General features: G+C 55.3%; 1 protein-coding gene across 1 annotated transcript; it reads left to right on the top strand.

The window, feature by feature from the left end:
• The first annotated feature begins 6,013 nt into the window (after window positions 1-6,013).
• Window positions 6,014-16,127, top strand: MYBPH (myosin binding protein H). The gene is made up of 10 exons (XM_087762146.1): window positions 6,014-6,305; window positions 6,549-6,683; window positions 8,592-8,759; window positions 11,327-11,415; window positions 12,424-12,619; window positions 12,945-13,084; window positions 13,218-13,377; window positions 14,209-14,345; window positions 14,768-14,954; window positions 16,110-16,127. The coding sequence occupies exons 1-10, from the start codon at window positions 6,014-6,016 to the stop codon at window positions 16,118-16,120; spliced, it is 1,515 nt and encodes a 504-aa protein (XP_087618272.1). The 3' UTR covers window positions 16,121-16,127.
• The last annotated feature ends 4,084 nt before the right edge of the window (window positions 16,128-20,211 follow it).

Raw genomic sequence — 20,211 nt, 5'->3', positions numbered from 1 at the left:
TAGCGCTGTGGGGACCGCTTCAGCTGAGGGCAGTGGGTGATGCCACTCCACGATGGTTTTCCCCCTGCAGTGCTGTCCTCAGGCTGGCGGTGACACACAGCTGGCACCGAGCTCCCTGGCTCAGCTTCTGGCGAGGCACCGGGCAAAATTGGGGCATCTCTGCATGGGTTTCTCTATTTGTCTCCCCCTGACAGCTCGGAGGAGAATTATCCCATCACAGCCCCAAAATAACACCCCAAAGAGGCTGTTGGTGCTGGGTGTTTGCATCCATGAGTCCTGCCCGCATCCAGCAGCTCCTGATCCCAGGGGTTGCAGGGCTGCGCACCCACTGTGCTGCTCTGTGAGCCGACGCCAGGGGACCCGGTGGTGGGTGAACCTGTTGCTCGCCCCAACTGATCATAGAATCAGAGAATCATTGACGTTGCAAAAGACCTTTAAGATCATTGAGTCCAGCTGTTAACCTAACACTACCAAGCCCACCACTAAACGATGTCCCTAAGTCCCATGTCTACCTGTCTTTTAAATACCCCCAGGGATGGGGACTCAACCACTTCCCTCGGCAGCCTGTTCCAATGCTTGATAACCCTTTTGGTGAAGGAAGGGTTATCGATGATTTGACGAATCAAACTGTGGTGATGCTGAGTGCTGGTGGTGTGAGCTGCTGTGCAGCTGTGCAACGGGAATAACTCTGGAACGCGCGGCCGGGCTGCACGAACCCTACTTCTGCGCTGGGTGAGGGATGCCCAGCAGGACCTTGGAGACATCCTGAATCACACTGACAGTGTCTCTTTATTGCCTGGCTGTGTTTTCTAGACCAGACGAGGACATTTTAATGTAATACTTGCTTAAAACTCCTGCCCCAGGCTGGCACCACAAGAGGCACTACCCTGGGGGCTTTGGGAGAGGGGTTGAGCCTGGGTCCCGGCTCTGCCATGGGAGCCCCTGCCTGCAGTCATTGCTTTGGCGTGAAGTAAGCGTCTGCTTGCGTGCGACACACAAAATGGAAAGCTTGCCTACGTCCCAGCCCACCTGCTGCCTGCCCCGGCTGCTTGACTCAGCGCGCTGCGAATATCACGGTGACACGGAGGCTGGAAATGCTGCTGGGAGCCGGGGAGATGTGATGTGGCAGGCAGGGCGCTGAGCCGCCCTGAGCCTCAGCCCTGCTGGCATTTGTGGTCGGCCGCTGTGTGTTTTCCATATGACCTCCCTGGTTTTCTGGGGTCTGACTTAACCCCCCTGGAGAGGGAACAGGCAAGGGCCGGAGGGAGGGAAGGAGCCGAAAGGAGGGGACAGCCCCACACAAGAGCCATCTCCAGCTCTATCTGTAAGCGGTAGCAATATTGTTCCCCAAAGGGGTTTGGGCACCTCCTTTCTGCTGAACTCTAGGGGATTTGGGCATTTTTCCAGCCATTTACGGTGTCTCCCATGGACTCATGGTCCACACAGTGTGTGCAGGGCTGGATGTGGCCATGGAGAGGTGGGTACGGCTCCTGCTCTCTCCCATTGGGTGTGTTTGAATAAATCCCACTGGGAATGGCAATGGTGTCCCCTTCCCCACCCTGATATAGGCTATGGGTGACAGCTCCTTCTTGACACCCATGATACCATCCCTTGGAGCCTGGCTCTGTCCTCTGCCCCGGTGAAGCACATCGCTTGTGCCAAGGACCTCATGATGCCATGCTCAAAATCAGTGGTGGCCCAGGTAACAGTGTGTGACATCCACCCTGCTGCTTTCAGAGTCCTCCTGGCATGCAAAGAGCCCACCTGGGCTCTCCAGAGATGTTCATGAGGACAGGGGCAAAAGGGGACGAGTGTGGAGGATGTTACAGCTTCAGAGGAGCCCTTCCCACCCGGATGACATGGGCCTGTCATTTTGTCTGGGCTTTGGGCATCTCCACTTTGCTTTATGATGTGCAAGTGGGAAAACCTCAACACCTCCTGTCTAATCCTGGAGCCCTGTTTTAGGACTGGTCCTAATCTCTGAAAGCCTCCAGGATTTGCCCCAGCTGTCGGAGGCATCTTCTGTCTTCCCTCACCACCGCATCAGCTGTCGTGTTGGGGAACGGCACTGCCGAGGCTTCCCCCCGTCCCACCTGGCAGGTCCTTGATGCTGCGATTTCCTAAACTGGCAAATCTGGGTGAATGGGTAGACTCGATGCTTTTGGGGTGCAGCCAGATTTCTCTCTTTGCAAAGCGGTTCTGTCAATAAGCTCAACTGAAAGATGACCATGGTGCATCTTTTGGGGGGTTTGAATAACAGTGGCATGAGAAGGATCTGATCCTTTAAGGAAGAAATGACGCCCTCGTTATTTAGACCTATATTTTACCTGGAAGATAAGTAAGGCAACATATCAATGGTGCAGTGGGCTGGAAATGTGGGTCAAAACCTATTTATAAAAAATATCTGCTTCCTGTAGAGAAGAGATATTTTCTCACTGAAAAACATGAATACCCAGTATTTCAGCTAAATCCTGAAATGTTTGGAGTTTCAGGCAAAAAATGTGTTTATATTTAAATTATCACTAAAATTTTAATGTTCAACCCTCCCAGTTGCCTGCAGGAACAGCCAGCGCAGCCCACTCGATGTGCTCTTCGTTTTCATGTTGAGATGGAGGAATTGCGCCGGTGGGCATTTCATTTTGTTTCTGATGCCAGACTCATTTTAGCTCCCTCACCCCAAAGTCGGAGGGCTGAGATACCCTGCTCCCATCCTTGTTGGTGAAATGACTCCATGGGAGCAGTTTCTCCCTCCCCGTCGTGCACCCACAAGTGAAGCCATCGCAGTGCGTAACAAAACCTTTGGCTCTCGAGTCTGGTCCCTACGGGAAACCCTTTGACTTTGAACTTGGGCAACCTGCCACGATGGCTTTGTCATCTACAGCAGGCAGGTTAGCATATCCATGCTTGAGTCTGCTCAATGTACAGCGGCCTGGCCGGTAATGTGTGAATCAACAAGATGCCAATATACTACAGTAATGTGGCCCAGATAAGTCTGGAAGATAAACCATGTTGATTCACTTGCTCTTAACCTATGAGTCATCCTGTGAGTCAACAGAGCAACCAGCATCTAAACATCACCGAGCAGGTTGAAAAACTCAAGTTTTGTTCAAATCAAGAACTTCAAAAGAAACAATTGCATGGATGTTCTTTTCCTAGGGAAAGTGTTTAATTTTCAACCACACTCAGCCAAATTGAAATAGGAGAGAAATCTGAGTGCTCATTTCCTTATGAACTAGAGTTTTGGTATTGATTTGTTTTTTTTCCAGAGCTCTTTAAATTGCTTTTCTTAACACATAATCAAAAGCAACATGCTTTTTGCAGAGCGTTTTGGTTTAGATTAGACATCATGATTGCCTTTGGGAAAAACACACGGAAGATGTCTGAGCGGAGTTGATGGTTGTGGGAGTCTGGAGGTGGCCACCTGTGAGCTGCTGGAAAAAGTCATCAAGGCATGGGCCATGTGAATGCTGAGGGGTCAACGAGGTGCCAAGATCGTCCAAGACAGGATGAAATCCCTGTGGGTCAAGGTATGGAGAAGTCCAGAATCCTCCCCTCCGGGTGCCAGACCCACCAGGAGGCCAAAGGCAGCTGGAGAAGGACAGGCTCCTCTAGCCCTGCATCGCTGTGCTGGGCAGCAGGGCTGTCTTCTCTTTTGCCAGAGCAGCTGCAGAAAATTTTCTGGTTCATGACCCACTTGGCAAGTTTGAGCCACTCCAAGCTGCTCCAGGGAGCGGGAGGGAGTGCCAGTACCCTCCATGGCCCAAAGGCAGCAAAAATGCCTGGGAGCCCCATGTCACCCTCTCCTACCTCAGGGAGCTCATTCCTCAGGCATCCCAAAGGTATTTTGGGGAAGGAGGAGCCTTTATTAGTCATATTCCTCCTCACTGGTGAAAGTAATCGAGGAACATCTGGGTTATCACATAGTTTTGGAGGAAACATTCCCTCTCTGAGATACTGATACCATCTCTTGGTGCCCTGGCTTCGTCCTGCTGCCAAACACTGTTTCTGAAATAACCAGGGGACAAAAAATATCCCTCCCTGGAGCAGGAGGGTCGTGATGCCAGGCTGCAGCCTCCAGGCAGGATCAGAGCCCATGGGGGACCAGGCTTGCACTCGCGTTACCTGATCCCCATGTGACTTGCAAGGCTGGTGGCTGTGATGAGCTTTCTTCTCAGCTTACAGGAGGAGCAGGGCTAGCAGAAAGTGTGGGGTCTCCTTTGTGCTCTTTCTGGAGATCAGCAGTTGCACGGCTTGCTGTCTGTCTGTGTAGAGCACCATGGGCAGGGGTCCTTGGGGCGATGCCTCCATACAACCATCAGTGCTTGCCTGTTGCTGTCTTGCAGCCAGGAGCTGAGCCTGGTGCCTGGCCAAGCCCAGCACCCCTGCGACACCCTGATGGACCAAAGAGCCATCATTACTGCCCTGGCCTCCTCTCCCCAGCCCCTCTTCCCACCCAGTCCATGGCTCCTGCTCCAGCTGGGATGCATCCCTCAGAGTCCTGTGGCTTTTTTTGGGGATGTCACCATCCCTTTAAAGACCAGTCTGGCCAATGGGGCTTTGCTCTTTCTTCTCTCCCTCCCCTTCCTGGGTGACCACAGCTCCCCCCACCTGGAAAACCACCCCCTTTTAGCAAAGCTCAGATCATCTCGCCCTGTGAGAGTACATAGCTTCATGCTCTGGCTGTCTCAGAGCTGCCTCTGGACCCTGATGCCCATGTTTGGAGGTGTTTCCTGGGGACCACGAAACTGTGAGCCTTTGGACCAACACCCAGGAGAGCCGGGCTTGCTTGGTTCCTCCATAGCAGCATCCCTGGAGACAGGCAAGTAGCTGGGGAACAGGAGAAAACACTCTGTCAACCCGAATTTGAGGAAGGTTAAGGAATTGGACCAGAGGTTACAGAGACACTTTTAGTAGCGTCTCATGCAAGTACAGCAAGTGAGGGAAACAAGGACAGGCAGGTGGTGAGCGGGGTTGTATCCTATAGGACTAATGGGGCTTTCCTGGGTCAGTGGGGGGCTTCGGGGCGAATCTGAGTTTGGGGGCTAATAGAAGGATGGCAGGTCACAAGTCCTGGCTCCATGAACCAGACTCCATAGACAAGATCCTGGTCATATGGGCAGGGCAGAAGCCGGAGGACATGGTACAGGGCTGGCCAGTGATTGACCTTCTCCAGGAACATGGGTCAGGGGTACAGGCAGCTGGGTTGGTCCAGATGATCCCAAGAGTTACCTCCCAACCTCAGCAGTTTTGGGATTGAGGTGGAGGCAGGGCAAGGACATGGGGGAGCAGAGGGGTCTGTGGTTCCAGTAGGGACTATGGGAGGACGTGGGGGGGAGCAGGTGGTTTGGGGGGGCAATGCAGGATTAACAGGGAGGATTGGGATGGGGGGGCTGGTGTTAATGCAGGGGCTGGGGGAAGACTTGTGGGGTGCAGGGTCAATGGGGAGGCTAGGGGAAGGACTTGGGGGGGCAGTGGGTGGCTGAGGAGGTGGCAGTGGGGGGGTGAGAAGCCCTTAGCTAGAGGGGTGTTGGTGCTGGGGACAGGAGCCATGTCCCCAAAGAAAGGTGACCTGGCCCTGGCCTGCCCGGTCCCATGCAAGCCTGGGGGGGATGGCAGGGGGGGCCCCGACCATGTGTTGCAGTGCCATAGGAGGGGGTAGGGGCGTGCTGCTGAATGTGCAGGTCCTGGGTGGCTATTCCTGGCGGCCCCCGCCTGCGCAGACAGATTGGTTTGCAGGGAGGTGACAAGTGCCAGCTGAAGCATATAAAAATCTCCCAGCCCCTGTTCTGGCTCAGTGACCTGGTTCCCCCCTCCCAGCACAGCCGTCCCAGAGCAGAGACCGTCCGTCCAGAGTGGAGACGCCTGGTCCAGAGCAGGGACCCCAGCTTCAGAGGCAAGATCCCAGATCTGGAGGAGAAACCTTTGGTCTGGAGCAGGGACCCCAAAACAGAGCGGACATCCCAGAGCAGAGACCCCAAAACATCGTCTTCCCCAGCCCCCAGGCTTTGCAGCAATGACCGGCAAAACCGCACCTCCAGCCACAGACCCGGCTCCGGCAGCTCCGAAGAAAGAGCCAGCGCCAACCCCAAAGGAAGAACCAGCGCCAGCCCCGGCTGCTGAAAAGCCCCATCCCAGCCCAGCCCCTGAGCATCCCCCCACTGCGGAGCAGCCCACAGCTCCTGCAGACGAGCCTGCTCCCGTCCCCACAGCAGAAGCGACTCCAGCCCCTGAAGAAGGTGCCCCGGCTCCCCCAGCTGAACCCCAAGCCCCAGCCCCTGAACCTCAGCCTGAGAAACCAAAGGCAGGTAAGGACGGGCCGGGCACTGAGGTGGGGAGGGGAGATATGCAAGGCTGGGAGGGAGCATGTCGGGGTGAAGGGATGGAGGGATAGAGTCATCAAGGATATTTTTGCAGTGGAATAGGGCTGGGGGATTAGGAGGATGGGGGGGGGGGGGGCGCTGGAGACCAACATGGAGTCTGGGTGATTGCCCTCCAACAGCCCTGGTACTCGAGACCCTGTCCTCACCACCTCACCGGGTTTGTTACAGAGCCGCCCAGCTCCCCCTTGTCCTTGGCTGTGGAAGAAGTGAGCGAAAACTCGGTTACGCTGACCTGGAAAGCCCCGGAGCAGACAGGCCGGTCGGGCCTGGATGGATACGTGGTGGAGATCTGCAAAGATGGAAGTAGGCTTGGGCTTTCCTGCCTCGTAAGCATGGAGAGCTGGTGTGTTCCTGCGGAGGCGTGGGATGGAGCCGGGCAGAACCTGGCAGCATGTTTCCCTGGGCACCATTTCCCTTTCTTTGCCCAAATGGGTTCATTTCAAATTTCAAATGGTCTTTTTTTTTTTTTTTTTTTCCCATGGAGGAGAGGGTCTTCCCACTGACTTCAGATAGTCGTGATGTCTTTAGTGGGGGGCTGGTTTAATGTCACTGCCACGTCCAGCTAGAGGGTGGAGGAGATACCAGCATACCCACTGAGGCTGGTCTCTGATGAGCTCCAGCTCTGCAGAGACCTGGGGTTGGGATGGTGATGCAAGACCTCAGGAGGAAGAAGATGCGATTCTCTCATGTTTGCCCAAAATGAAGTGCAGAAGGAATGGGGATAAGGTAGGAAGATGATGAGGGAGGAAAGGATCCTGGGCAGTGTAAGAGGGGCTGACATGCATCATCAGGCAAGCCCTGCCCAAGCGAGATGGGGCTGGAAGGATGATGGCCATGGTGGATGGAGGTGGGCTGGTGGGTGCAACAATTATCTGTGGTTCTCCGGTTGTGTTGCTGGTTGGTGGAATGGGGTAGGTGGATAAGACTTGTTTTTTAGGCACTCTCTTGAAGCTCTGCTTGGCTTTGGGGTGAGAGTGAATGACCTGTGTGGCTGGGGGGATCTGCAAGGGGAGGCTGGGGCTGGTGGGCTGGGTGCTGCATGAGGCTGGAGTGGTTTGGGAGACCCAGGTGGTCTGTGGGCCTTGGGGAATTTGATCTATGACCCTTGGCTGTTTAGCTTGTGGCAGGCACGATCAACACATTCTTGGCTGTGGGAAGCTTTCATCATTGGGCTGGGGATTGGAGAGGTAACCATGGCTGGATGGGATGTGTGAGGAGGCCCTTGAGTGGGACAAGGAAAGATGCAGCCATTCCTGGAGGGTGCTGGCTGACAGCCACCCAAAGGTCACAGTTTTGGATGCTCTCCTACCTTCCTTTGAGCTTGGCTGGATGACAGGAGAGCTCTAGTCATTCAATAATAACCACATGGGCTCTGTGACTGCTGTATTTGGGCTGGTGCAAGACCCTGGTTGGATAAAATATGGTGAGATTTGAGTGAGGGCTGGTTTGAGTAATGCCAGTGGTGAAGGGAAAGGGGAGCTGGTGGGATCTGGCTGGTCTGATGGCACTGACAGGAAAACCTTGGTTTGTGAAGGTGCACATGGTGGCTTAGCAAACCCTGGCACACGTGGGTTGCTCTAGTTGCCCGCCTGGGACACCCAGTCCTTTGGTGACTGGGGCGGTCTGTTTTCCAACTGAGAAACCTCTTAAGAGGCTTGGCACATTGCAAGGCTGTGTTAGCTGGCTGATGTGGGAGGGCTTCTACGTCTTGGCTGCGGGTGAGTTTGAGATGTCCCTTCCGAGCAGGAAGACCAGTTGGAGAGGTCTAGCTGGCTGGTGGCAGAGGATGAGCAGACCTTGCCTGATGTGGAGGATGCGCTGGGGAACATGGTGAGCCCCAAGGAGTTGTCCTGGGGCATTAAGAGGAGCAGACTGGCTGGCAGGGTGGTCGAAGGATTGTAACTACTTCCAGAAATGCACCTGGAAGGTCAGCGGGGACCATGTTTGCTGGCCTAATGCTTGTTCTTACTTGCAGATAGCCTCCTGCTCAACAGTTGAGCTTCTGCCAGCATTTCGTACCCCACGCTCCTTGGCAGGGCGGGGTGCCCAACCTCCCTTCTAAGATACCTTTTTCTGCTGGTGCCCCAAATCATTCAGCCTTTGCAAGGAACGGGTTCTTTGCCTCTGGGTTTCATCCCCTGTTTCTGCTCTTTGGGGTGTGTGTCTGTCTGTCCATTGCACGCATGAAGTGCTCTGCTGGGTTCATCGTAGGTACAGACTGGACAGCTGCGAACAAGGAGCCTTTTCTTTCCACCCGGTACAAAATCCAGGACCTCAGCTCCGGTGACAAGATCCACATACGGGTGAAGGCTGTCAGCGCCAGCGGTGCCAGTGTCCCAGCTACTTTAGAGCAGCCAGTCCTCATCAAAGAGATCCTCCGTAAGTACTGCTCTGGCCGTGCATGATTCCCGTGTGCTACAGAGAAATCACAGTCTGTCCCTGCAGCCTGAGCAGCCGCTGCCCTCTCACATGTCGCAATCCAGCCTTTGACAGATATGTTATTGTCAATAACTGTGTCCGGTTCCCTTGGGGTGGGATGGAGTAGCTTCCCGGCCTCAAGACACTGATCTTGCAGATGGTGAAGCTTTGGGTGTGAAGGACTCAAAATGCAGAGCCACATTTTCCCATTTCATTTTAAGAGCTCAGAAACAGTCTCATTTGCAGCACATCTCCTCCCCTTGGCCATGCCATTGCACGCATATCGGACGGCTTTGTTTATTCAGCTAAGGAAAGTCAAGAGCTGGTAGTCTGGAGCATGGGAACTTTAATCATGCTGAACTCGCTAATGAATGACTTGCTCCCATGCTTAGCAAGACTCGCATTCCTCCCAGGGTGCTGCGAATGTGCTGAGGCTGATGTATGATTGCAAGGCTGGTTTTCACTTATCAAACAGCAAATATAGACCTATTTTCCCTTTACAAGGAATTATTAATGCACAAATCTTCCTATTACTCAAAGAGCACGTCAGATTTTTTAGCTGCTTCAAAACAGTAATAATAATAACAAAAGTTATTCCAGGAACCATCAGCTTTTCATAGGAAAAGGCTTGGAGAAGGCTATCAGCATCTGGAAAGGATCCTGCAGGGTTCATCCTCTCAGTCTGCTCGGAGGAGGTGAACATGGTGGTGTCTGCTGCCGTGTTCACCTCCAGATCTCACCGTGCTTGTGGGACTGGGGAAACTGAGGTGTGGGGGACTGGCATGAGATGCCAAATATACAGCTCGTGTTTCCCACTTCTAGTCCCGTGCTGCACCCCCCAGTTCAAACCCTGTGTCCCTGCTGCCTGAGCTTTGTCTCAGCCACGTGTATTAGCTGAGATACCCACTCAACCCAAAGTTGAGTAAAACCAAAAGAGCTGAAAGACCCACGCACAACTTGCTCTTGCTCCACGCTAGTGGGTTTTTTTCTTCTGTCTTTTCTTTTTGCTAACTGAAACTCTTCATCAGCAAACGGCACTTGCCTACTTTTGCATTTCATTTGCAATACAGCCCTGTGCACACTACTTGGCTTTGCTGAGGAACAAATTAGCCCTCAGTGTCCCTCTGCCTCCCCGTGTCCACCCCAGTGGCGCTGGTGTGTGTCGGGTGCGCGAGTCCGCTCCTCTCTGCCCCGTCTGTTACCTTCTGGTCTTCACATTTTATTCTGGACCACATTTTGTACCTCTCACTGGTTCATTTATAGCATCACAAGGGATTTTAAATAGCAGCAATACAGACAGCAGAGAGTTTAAAAACAGGTGGGATGAGTGGGTTTGGGAAGTGGAGAGAGACGAGGAGAAACCAGATGAAGACTCAGTGTGGGAGGCGCGTTTTGCAGGGAGCTGGGGCAGGAAAAATGCCTTCCCACCCGCGGCAGCACGTCACCTGGGCCACCGACCTCGGCCAGCCCTCCCCGGCTGAGCAAGGCACACGTGAGCTGGGAAAAACACCCATGAATTAACATTCCTCCATCGAGGTCAGGTTTCTCTGCCCCGCTGAGACTGATGAGCCCAAGTGGCAGCATCGATGCGTGGATCCCTGGAGCGAATAGCAGCATGAGCAGAGGAGAGACTGTCTCAGCTGTCGGTGGGGCCATCTGGGATTGCCGGGCATCTCCCTGCCCTCCCCAGCCCACCGCCGGCGTTTCACGCTCACAGCTGTTTAGCCATTGCTCAGTCCTTGTTTAATTCTGGCCGTGCCCCCTCCCCAGAGCTAAGCTCCAGCACGTTTAATCCAGGCAGAGACACACAGCTCTTTTATGAGGGGCTCACGTAAACCCAATGCCTCTCCAGAAGGATCACCAAGTGGCACCGAGCCGGTAGGGTTACATGGCTGCTATTTTCACCCGGGGCAGGAGACATACGCTCCATCAGCATTCTCCAATGGGTTTTTTTCTTATCTTTGTTATGTTCCCTTGGGGACGTTAGCCTTCATTTTAAGCCCGGGGCTTTCACAGCTCTGCTGTGAGTAACCATGCACCACCTTGGTCTCTCGATGGCCTTGAGCGCACAGCGAAGGTGGAGGTCTGGCGAGCCTTGTCCTTGCTGGAAGTTGGGTTGTGTGCCTCTGGGAAGTCTGCCTTCTGAGCTGGGGGAGAAATATTTCCTAACTCGGAGATGCTGTCCTCTGCCTTGCTACCATGTAGGCTGTGCCGTGTCTCTTCTGGTTAAGCCCATGTTGGTCTCCATAGCCTGGCTATAACGAAGGGGGTGAATGGTCCATTGGGGTGGTGCCGTTGGGTTGGTGTCCTGGTATCTTAAGGATGGATATAATTTTGGGGTGCAGGCAATGGGATAGGCTAGCATGGCCCTGCAGGGAAGCAAGCACTGTCCAGGAGATGAGAGGGAAGACGTGGCCCTGTTTCTGGGTGGGATTTCTCGATGGCCAAGCAGGGGGATGCGTGGAGTGGGTCACCCAGTTGGGGGCTGTGACTTCCTTGGCCCCACAGCCCGACTTTCTGGTCCCCAGAGCTCCCGAGGATCCGCATGCCCCGTCACCTGCGGCAGACTTATGTCAGGCATGTTGGGGATGCTGTGAACATGATGATCCCTTTCCAGGTAGGTGGATGATTTGGGATTTAATCCCCCAGGCTTTTTCACTGCAGGTTAGCTTCTGCAGTGACTTTTCTAGCCACCATGACATGCCTGGGGCCAACTGTGGTCCTTGGTCTCATGGGCCAAGGGTGGGAGATGGGGTGGGAACCTCTCTCCCATTCCTTCCTAGCTCCCGTTTTTCTCATGCTATGTCTTTATTGATGGTGTTGGCAATGGGACAACCCCAAACACACTAGGGCACAGGCTAGCTATCGCTGCTGTCTCAGCCCATGGACCCTGCTCAGCTTGTGCTCCTGGCCAAGCCTGGCAGGGATCTGGCCATATACCAGAGGACCCCACAGCACGACAGTGGGGGTCCCCTTGGGCAGAGCAGTTGCCTTTGGAGCAGGGCAGCCCCAGGGCTGTGTGATGCTGACACTGGTGGGCCAAGCTGGAGGTTCTCCCCTCAACTGATCTCTTGCATGCTGTCTGGGGCATCACCACAGCATCTCCACCACAGTGTCTGGGATGTAGAAAACCGGCCCTGAAACATGCTGGCCAAGCAGAGGGAGGTGAGAGGCAGAAAGCTGGCGCTAAGATGAGGGACACGTCCATGCTATGTCTCATAGGCGGTTGGGAGCCTGTGCTGTCCATGCTCCAGGAGTGAATTGACCCTGGATACTGAATTCAAGCCCCTGCTGCTAGGCTTGAACCTGGGCTCAGTGCCTGGGCAAGCAGAGCACAGCTCTGCCTGCAATGCCCTAGGCAAGTATAGCTGGGCTTGCTCCATGAGAACTTTGGGGGACCAGCATGTTCTAGCATCATCCCTGGAGCCTGATGGCTTCCCGTCACTGGGGCTGGCAGGGATCGGCTGTAGTCTCTTCCCTGGGGACTGCTGGATGGGAGAGGCCGTATCTAGGCCACTGCTGCCTGGACAAAGCGGGGTGGCTCTGCCCACCCATCCTTCCCAGCAGGACCCATTGGGACCGTGCGCTCGAGTGGCTCCTAACCTGCCTGTGCGGATTGCTCCAGGGAAAGCCACAGCCCGAGGTGATCTGGACCAAGGGTGGCCAGCCCCTGGACACCAGCCGCATCAACATCCGCAACACGGAGAAGGACACCATCTTCTATATCCGCAAGGCACAGCGCAGCGATTCGGGCAAGTACGAGCTCGCTGTGCGGATAAACGGAGCGGAGGACAAGGCTACCCTGGACATCCGAGTGATTGGTAAGGCTGGGGTTGGGACCCTGCAGGGTTGCTCCGGGGGTCATTTCTGCCCCTTGGTTGGGGGTAACTCTTGTTCTGAGTGGGATAGGACAGGGCCTGCAGCAAGGCAAGGGACTCTGGGGTCCTTCTTCCAGTGGGATCTTTTCCAGGATCACAGAGGTGAACTCTCTGGTTGGGGATGCAGGGTTTCTGCCAGCCCATGCCCATCACAGCTTCTCATCCCTCATGTGCTGCAACAGGGTGAGAAGAGATCAAAAGCAAGGTCAAGGCACAGAATGTGGGGAGAGCAGATTAGGATGCTACCCTGTGAGGTTTGTATTTGCAGAGCCACCGAGTCCCCCCCAGAACCTGAAGCTGGTGGATGTCTGGGGCTTTAACGTGGCCCTGGAGTGGACCCCCCCAGTGGACAACGGGAACTCTGAGATCAAGGGCTACATGGTGCAAAAGTCAGACAAGAAGAGTGGGGTGAGTCTGGGTGCCCTGGTGCTGGGGATGCCCTGATGGGAGAGGGAGAGCCACACACCCCTGTTTCCCCCTATGCTTTCTCCATCCTTTGGACAGCCTGCCTTTCCTCACCACTCTTCTTTTTACCTCCCAGAAATGGTTCACGGCGCTGGAGCGCTGCACCCGCACCAGCTGCACCATCTCCGACCTCATCATTGGCAATACCTACTCCTTCCGGGTGTTCGCGGAAAATGCCTGTGGGCTCAGCGAGAAAGCAGCTGTCGCCTCCGGGGTGGCCCACATCAAGAAGACAAGTGGGGACAATGCCCTGGCTAAGGGGTTGGGCGTGGTGGTGGGCAAGAGGGGTCCTGTCCCTGTTGGGGCTAGTGGGGCTTCCTCGGTGTTGTGGTGATGCTGCTGGGCTGGTCCCCAGGATGAGCCCTGCGGGGGTGAGGCTGTGCGTCCCCAAGGCAGAGGTCCAGAGGTCCCCTGCCCTCCTTCTACACCTCCTTTCTCCTTTGGGGAAGGCTTGTGCCATGGTCAGCCCTCTGGGAGGGATCAAGGCATGGACATCCCCGGGGTGAGATCGAAGCAGGAGCCGGGAGGGGTGAGGAACAGCCCTGGCTTTGGCCGTGCAGCTCAGGGCCAGCAGAGGAAGGGACCCCTGCAGTGGCCCATCTTGGGGCCAAATCTCCAAATCAGCATCCCTCAGTGCTGGTCTCCCTCCATCCATTTCCATCCTGCTCCCTGGTAACAGACAGTGAGCTGGGGTCTCTGCCACCTGCAGAGCTCTTATTTCTGTGCACTGAATTTTGGGGATGGAGTAGGAGATCCAGAGAGGTGCCTGGCCTGTACCCAACATGCTGCACATAGCATGTATCATGGTGTTGGTTTGCAGACTGGCATCTCCCCCGTCCCCTGCAGGGACTGGGCACTAACATGGCATGGTTGGATGAGAAGGGATTTATAGACAGGGCTGGTCTGAGCTGAAGACCAGGTCCTCGGGTCAGGCTAGATGCTGTTTGGCTTGTCATGGGAGGGAGCAAAAGTATTTTGGGGTACCTTGGGCTGAATCCCTGTGGCCATGTGCTGGTCAGCCCAGGAGCCCGAGCTCTGCCTCAACCTAGAATTAATTATTTTCTTAGAAACTGCTTACCAGCCAGAGAAGATCCCCCAACGGGACATGATGGAGCCTCCAAAGTTCACCCAGCCCCTGACAGACCGAACCACCACCCGGGGCTACAGCACACATCTCTTCTGCTCCGTCCGAGGCTTCCCCCAGGTCAGTGGTTCCTCCATGAACAGCATCTCCTCTGCGTGTGGGCAGCCGCCAGTGGGGTTTTTGCAAGGTGGCTGGAGGTGTTGGGAGATGGTTGGTCATGTTGGGTTAGGGTTGGATGAGGTTAGGGGGCTGCAGCTGCCCTCAGTCAAACTGGGGCAAGTTTGGGGTGTTCTTGCATGGAGATGGGAGACTGGTCTTAATTCAAGCCATGTCCTGTTTCCTTCTGCACTGGGGTAGCCGTTGGGGCTCAAGAATGGGAGATTTAGCTCTTCAAACTACTTCTGACTGTGAATCCCACCATGGCCACCAGCTTCAGGCAGGGCCAAGGCAAAGGCAGAGGGAGGCGGCTGCATTTTGGGGCAGTTCGATTTCTCATTTCTCTCCCTGCTTTAAACAAACAAATAAATCCTGCTGCCTTCCAGCCCAAAATCATCTGGATGAAAAATCAGATGGAGATACGGGAAGACCCCAAATATATAGCAATGATCGAGCAGGGTGTCTGCTCCCTGGAAATCCGCAAGCCCAGCCCTTTCGATGGGGGCATCTACACCTGCAAAGCTGTGAACCCCTTGGGGGAAGCCTCAGTAGATTGCAAACTTGATGTGAAAGGTAAGACTGGCCGAGAAGACAGAGGAGCAGGTCTCCTTGCCTGCCTTTCCCTGTTCTCACTTTCACAGTGGTGGGGTTTGTCCCTGTTTTGTGTTGATCCTAGTGATGGGGGAGCCTAAGGATGCTGGGCAGCCCTGTGGAGCTGGAGCTTCGGGCTTCTTGGGTTTATGGTCTTGAATCATCTTGAAATCACCTTTCCTCATTTGTGGCCAAAAAATGGGGAGGAAACCAGCAGCTGCAGAGCCAAAGGACCAGAGGTGCTGGTGGAGGCTGGGACGGTCGCTTGCTCCTCACTGTGTCCACCAGCACTTGTGTCCCAAGCCATCCACAAGCCATGTGTGTGGGGGCTGTGCTGAACCCCCTCCACTTGCACCTGGGTTGTTCTGATTTATGTCTTGGGATCCTGCGCAGAATTTCCAGCTCACATTTCCCTGCCTCAGCAGAGCACCCGGCCCAGCCCTTGCATGGAGGTGCCCCGCTTTGCTGGCCGCAGATGCCTCCTCTGTCTGCTGCAGACCCGCCTTGGCATGCAGGAGGATGCATGCCCACACGCTATACGCATGTTCCTCAAGTGGCGGTGTGTCCCTAGACACGTCATTTTTATTATTTCTCCTCCTGTGGCTTCCCGGCACACGCTTGCCCCAAGACACGCTCTGCCCTACTTCCCACGCAGGCAGGGCTCTGATCCGGCAGGCGCCCAGCACCCTCGGTCCCTGCTGAAGCTGCAGGGCTGCTGGCATGGCACAGGATCGGTGTTTGGCTCTGCGGCACCTGGTGCCAGGGCTTCCAGGCGGTGCAGCGAGCGCTGACCCAGCTGGCCCCCAGCCACGCTGCCCTGCAGGCAAGGCTGTCAGTGCAGCCATGCAGGCAGCACGGCGAAGTCAGCCAGGAGGATGAGCTTGTTGTTGTGCTGGGACCACAAAGCACCTGGGAGTCACCCAGGCTGGGCTCCTGGGGGCAAGCTGGCCGGGAGCAGGCAGGGATGGTGGTACGCGTGATTGCTCAGAGCACTTGTGCGCAAGGATGGTGTGCGTAGGTGCATGTTGATGTGCGCGCATGAGCGGGTTGGTTATACCCTGGCTCACTTTTGGATGTCAAAAGGGGAGTAAGACAAGGAGAGTTCAGGGGGTTTATATCTCCTGTGCTCTCCTGCAGTGCCCCAGTGAGGACAGATCGGAGGACAAGATGAAGAGCAAGGTAGGTCTGGGTTGGGGCTGCGGGGGATGGAGTGGGTTGCGTGCCCTGGATTAGCCCTTGTCACCTGCTGATGGAGCCCCAGCTCAGGTCTTCTTCATCCCATGGCTGGAGATGCACTGGTGGGGTGGGATGCTGCAGAGCCCAAGAGAAACCTGCCCCTTTGCAAGGTGGAGGGAGGGCTGTAAATATGACCAGGAGGATGAAGATGCAGGTGGAGACTGAGGTGCATGGCAGATGCGCAGGCAGCATGGTAGGCAAAGCCGCAATTTGCAGGCAGGGCTCAGAGACCTGGGACACCAGGGGCTGGAGACACATGAGGGGCAGGTGCTGGGGCTGGGGGCAGGTATAAAGGGGTGCGAAATGGGACTGTGGGGTGGAAAAGCAGAGTTAAAGGGTTCCACCTGAATTTAGGGTGGGGGGGAGGAGAGGGTGGAAGAGCTGGGCTGTGTTTGTCTTGCATTAGAGCCGCGGCTGGGACGTGGTTTCCCATCTCATCCCTGAGCACTGGTCTCTCGGCAGTGGTGCCCTCACAGGACTCAGATCTCGTTCCTTTACCCCAGGTGGATGCTGCAGCTGCTGTGCAGTAGCATGGCACGTGGTGATGCTCCTGGCCATGGCCTTTGCTGCCTGCTGGCCTGCCCTCTCCCTGGCAGTGCTCTGGGGGGCCTGCACCACAGCCTGCCATGGCATGGTCCTCTCTGAATGTGTCCTTAGCTCTGACAATAAAACAAGCCCATCTGAGGGGCTTTGGTCCTAATAAAAAAACCCGAACCACTCTGTCCTGCTTGTTGTGGGGTTAGCTTGGGTGGGGGGAGGTAGAAGGGAGAGAGCTGCCAGGGGTGCTACGGGTTCATATAGCATCCCACTGCACCATGGATGGAGCAGATGGTTTTTGAGCTTGGAAAGAAAGGACCATCTTTGTAAAACACATATGAAGATGACTAAACCAGAAGCACCCCAACAAGGAGGAAGAGGAGAATGGGGAAAAGTTTCCTTCTGGAGCTGGAGAATGATTCTGGCTGGGGGAAAATAAATAGCAACATCAGAACTGTGGCATGTTGATGCTTCTTCATCGAAGCACAATTTCTTTATCCACGCCGGTGATGCAATGATCCAGCCACGCACTGCCACCAGCATCCCCTCCCCACGGCATGAGACGGCGGCGGCAGGACATGCTGATGCATTATCTGGAGGAGGAGGAATTGGCCCCGTTAGCTACTGATAGCTCATGTGCAGAAAGATGACTCGTTACTTAAGCTCTGAGACAGCTCGGGTCAGATGCTGTTTATTAACAGAGAGCCCAGACAGATCCATCAAGTTGACTAAGCGCATCGTTAACCAGGGGTCAGCAGTGCGGTGTACCTCCTCCGCCAGCACAACCTCCCTCTCGGGCTGACGGGGTTGGCACGTGGGTGAGGGCAGGAGCTCTCCCAGCCATGTGCCAGCTCGGTCATGGGGCCAGACCCGGGTCCTGCCCTGAGAAAGGCATATCCCGGCAGGCCCTGGCACTGCAAACGTGGGTGCAAATTCAGCCCAGGCATCTGCAGATCTGAGCCCAGCCCGCCCTTGGTGCTGCTGGAGAGCAAAGCCAGGCAGTGCCAGCATCTCTCCTGCAGCCCCCCTGCTTTGTCCCTGGCTGCTCCCAGCCACCTACTCTCCATGCCCAAGCTGAGGTCCATGTTCCCAGGGGCTCAGCACCGGCACAGCACTGTCCACACCAGACATTGTTTCCACCATCAGAGGGCATTGTCGGATTAATTTTTATATCCCAGCTGATGGTCAGGCTGGTTTATTGAGGTGGTTGGGGTTAGTGATGATGCCACCTGGGGTGGATGTTGCAGTCCCGTTGGCGGGTCAAGAGCAGGCCTTCCCCTGGCATGCTCACACCTGGCCTTGGACACTGATGGGGATGTCCTGGCCCCCTTGATGTCCCTGGCATCTTGGCATGTGGCTTTGGCCAGTGGGAGCCTTGGGGGACAGGGGCTGGGAGCGGGCTCTGTTAGCTAGGGGTTTGCTAACATAGGGGAGAAGCAGCATCTCCAAGACTGTGTCATGCTGCACACTGTGCCCTTTCCAGACTCTTAATGCAGTCCTACAGGGCAAAGACTGTGTTTGTAACCCCACAGGGGACCGGAGTGGGTAACAGCATCCACTTTTAATGAGCTCTCCCCGGGAAAGGTCCAGAGAGCATGGAGTGGAAAAAGCCACTAGATGTTTTTTCTGAAAGCAATCATCCACATGCCTTTTAATTTATGAGCATCCCAGTTGTCAGGTTTCTGGGCACCTTAGCAAGGATCAGGCAAAGGCATCAGTTCCAGGAAAGCAGCCTCTTGCAGAAATACGATGCAAGTGGGAATCAGACCTGTGCTCAGTAAACAGCAGCCCTAACCCCAGGCCAAGCTACTGCAGTGCAAAAGGACCATGGGCATGGGGCAGGGCGGGGGGGCCTCTCTGTGCTAGCCTGGGGTTGCAGCATCCTCAAGCACTAATGATATGGGATTTTGGGTTATCACCTCGAGGGGGCTGAGAGGACGTCCAGGGCCCCTCCATCATGACGAGGTCCAAGGGAGGGATTTGCTCCTGTCCTTGCCTTTGCTCTTCCTGTTTTGCCGGGTGTAGTCTGAGCCAGGAGCACTTACAAAATGTGTGAGGCTGAGCCCCTCATCTCCTCTCATTTTTCCTCCCACCCTTCTTTGCTGCCCTCCTCTTCCTCTCAAGAGAAATGGAGGAGCTTCTTTCAGGCTAAACTGAGCTGGTGGCAGTGGTGGGCGAAGGGGACACCCAGCAGCCCCATTGCCCGTGCTACATGTGCACAGCATTGCTCTCCATAGCCAGCTAAAGAGCCACCCATAAATCTCACCCACCCAAGGTCCTTTTCCTTTCCGCACACCCTTCCAGCCCCTGCGGGAACTTGCTGCAGTCTCTTTGCCCGTCAGTCTGTGACGCCGGAGGGGCACGACTCTCCCAGGGACGGGGAAGGGTCATAAGAAATGTTTCCAATGGGAGACTGGTGAACAAGGGATGCTGATAAGAAAAGAATCCCAATTAACTCAAATTAACTCTTCCCACTGCCACTTCAGCCCTGGAAGATCCTGCTGCAGAGCTGGGACTGGCAGTGTGGCTGCCAGCATCCATAGGGACCACAGAGCTGGGTGGGGGTGACGGTCCATCTCCAGCCACCCCCTGCTCAAATGTGACCAACGATAGATCCTGCCCACGGCTAAACCTGAGGCAGACATATGGGGGTGGGCAAATGCCCCTGTGGCAACATCAACACCAACATGGTGGCCTGCAGTCGTCCCCCACTCACCCCCAGATGGCCTCAGGTACCTCTCTGCTCGCCTGGGCCATGGAGGTGGCTGCATTAGCCCACAAAGTTTGGGTCAAAAGGGTTTGGCTGCACAGGGAGGGTGGTAGGGAGCGATGGGGGAGACGAGACAAACGGGCTGGGAGAGACTTTGCCTCTGCCTTGCACAGAAGACAGGCAGGAGAAAAGAGGGAAAAATGACTCAAAGCCGAAGTAAAAGGAGAGAAAAGACACATGGAGGGGACCCAGCTCCCTGGGTGCAGCTTGCAGAGGTGGTGGGTGCTGCTGGGGTCCATTGGGAGACACTGGGGCAGCAAAGGGTACTTACTGCAGAGTGCACTCTGGGGGTTTTCTTTCCCCTCTTTGGTAGCATTGGGAGTTGGAGACAGACCCTTTGCTCTGTGGGGATGGTGGGTTCATAACTGTGGGTGCTGGCATTGCCATGGGATGCCTTTTCCTATCTCTTCCCATGTCCCAGCCCAACTCACCTCTCCCTGGTTTGGGAGGGGAAAGAAAGGGCTTGAAAGTTCCCAGCTTTGGAGCTGCAGAAATCACATTGTCCTGGGCTCCTCTGGTTCTCAGCAGCTTCACTCCCACCAGGGCATCCCTTTGCTCCCGTGCCCAGGTTCCCCCCATGGGTCCATGGACGTGGGGGCCAGAGCATGAGGTGCATCACCAACTGCCACGCTCCAAGGAGCCAGAGGTCTCCATCAATGGCAGAGGACCTCCTGGGTGGTTTTTATCATTTTACTT

The sequence above is a fragment of the Nipponia nippon genome, unplaced genomic scaffold (assembly GCF_047370975.1).
Source record: "Nipponia nippon isolate SJK-2023a ecotype South Korea unplaced genomic scaffold, ASM4737097v1 scaffold_25, whole genome shotgun sequence".
NCBI classification, from domain to species: domain Eukaryota; kingdom Metazoa; phylum Chordata; class Aves; order Pelecaniformes; family Threskiornithidae; genus Nipponia; species Nipponia nippon.
Note: the sequence above shows the minus strand (reverse complement) of the source record. Positions and strands in the feature narration are given on the sequence as shown.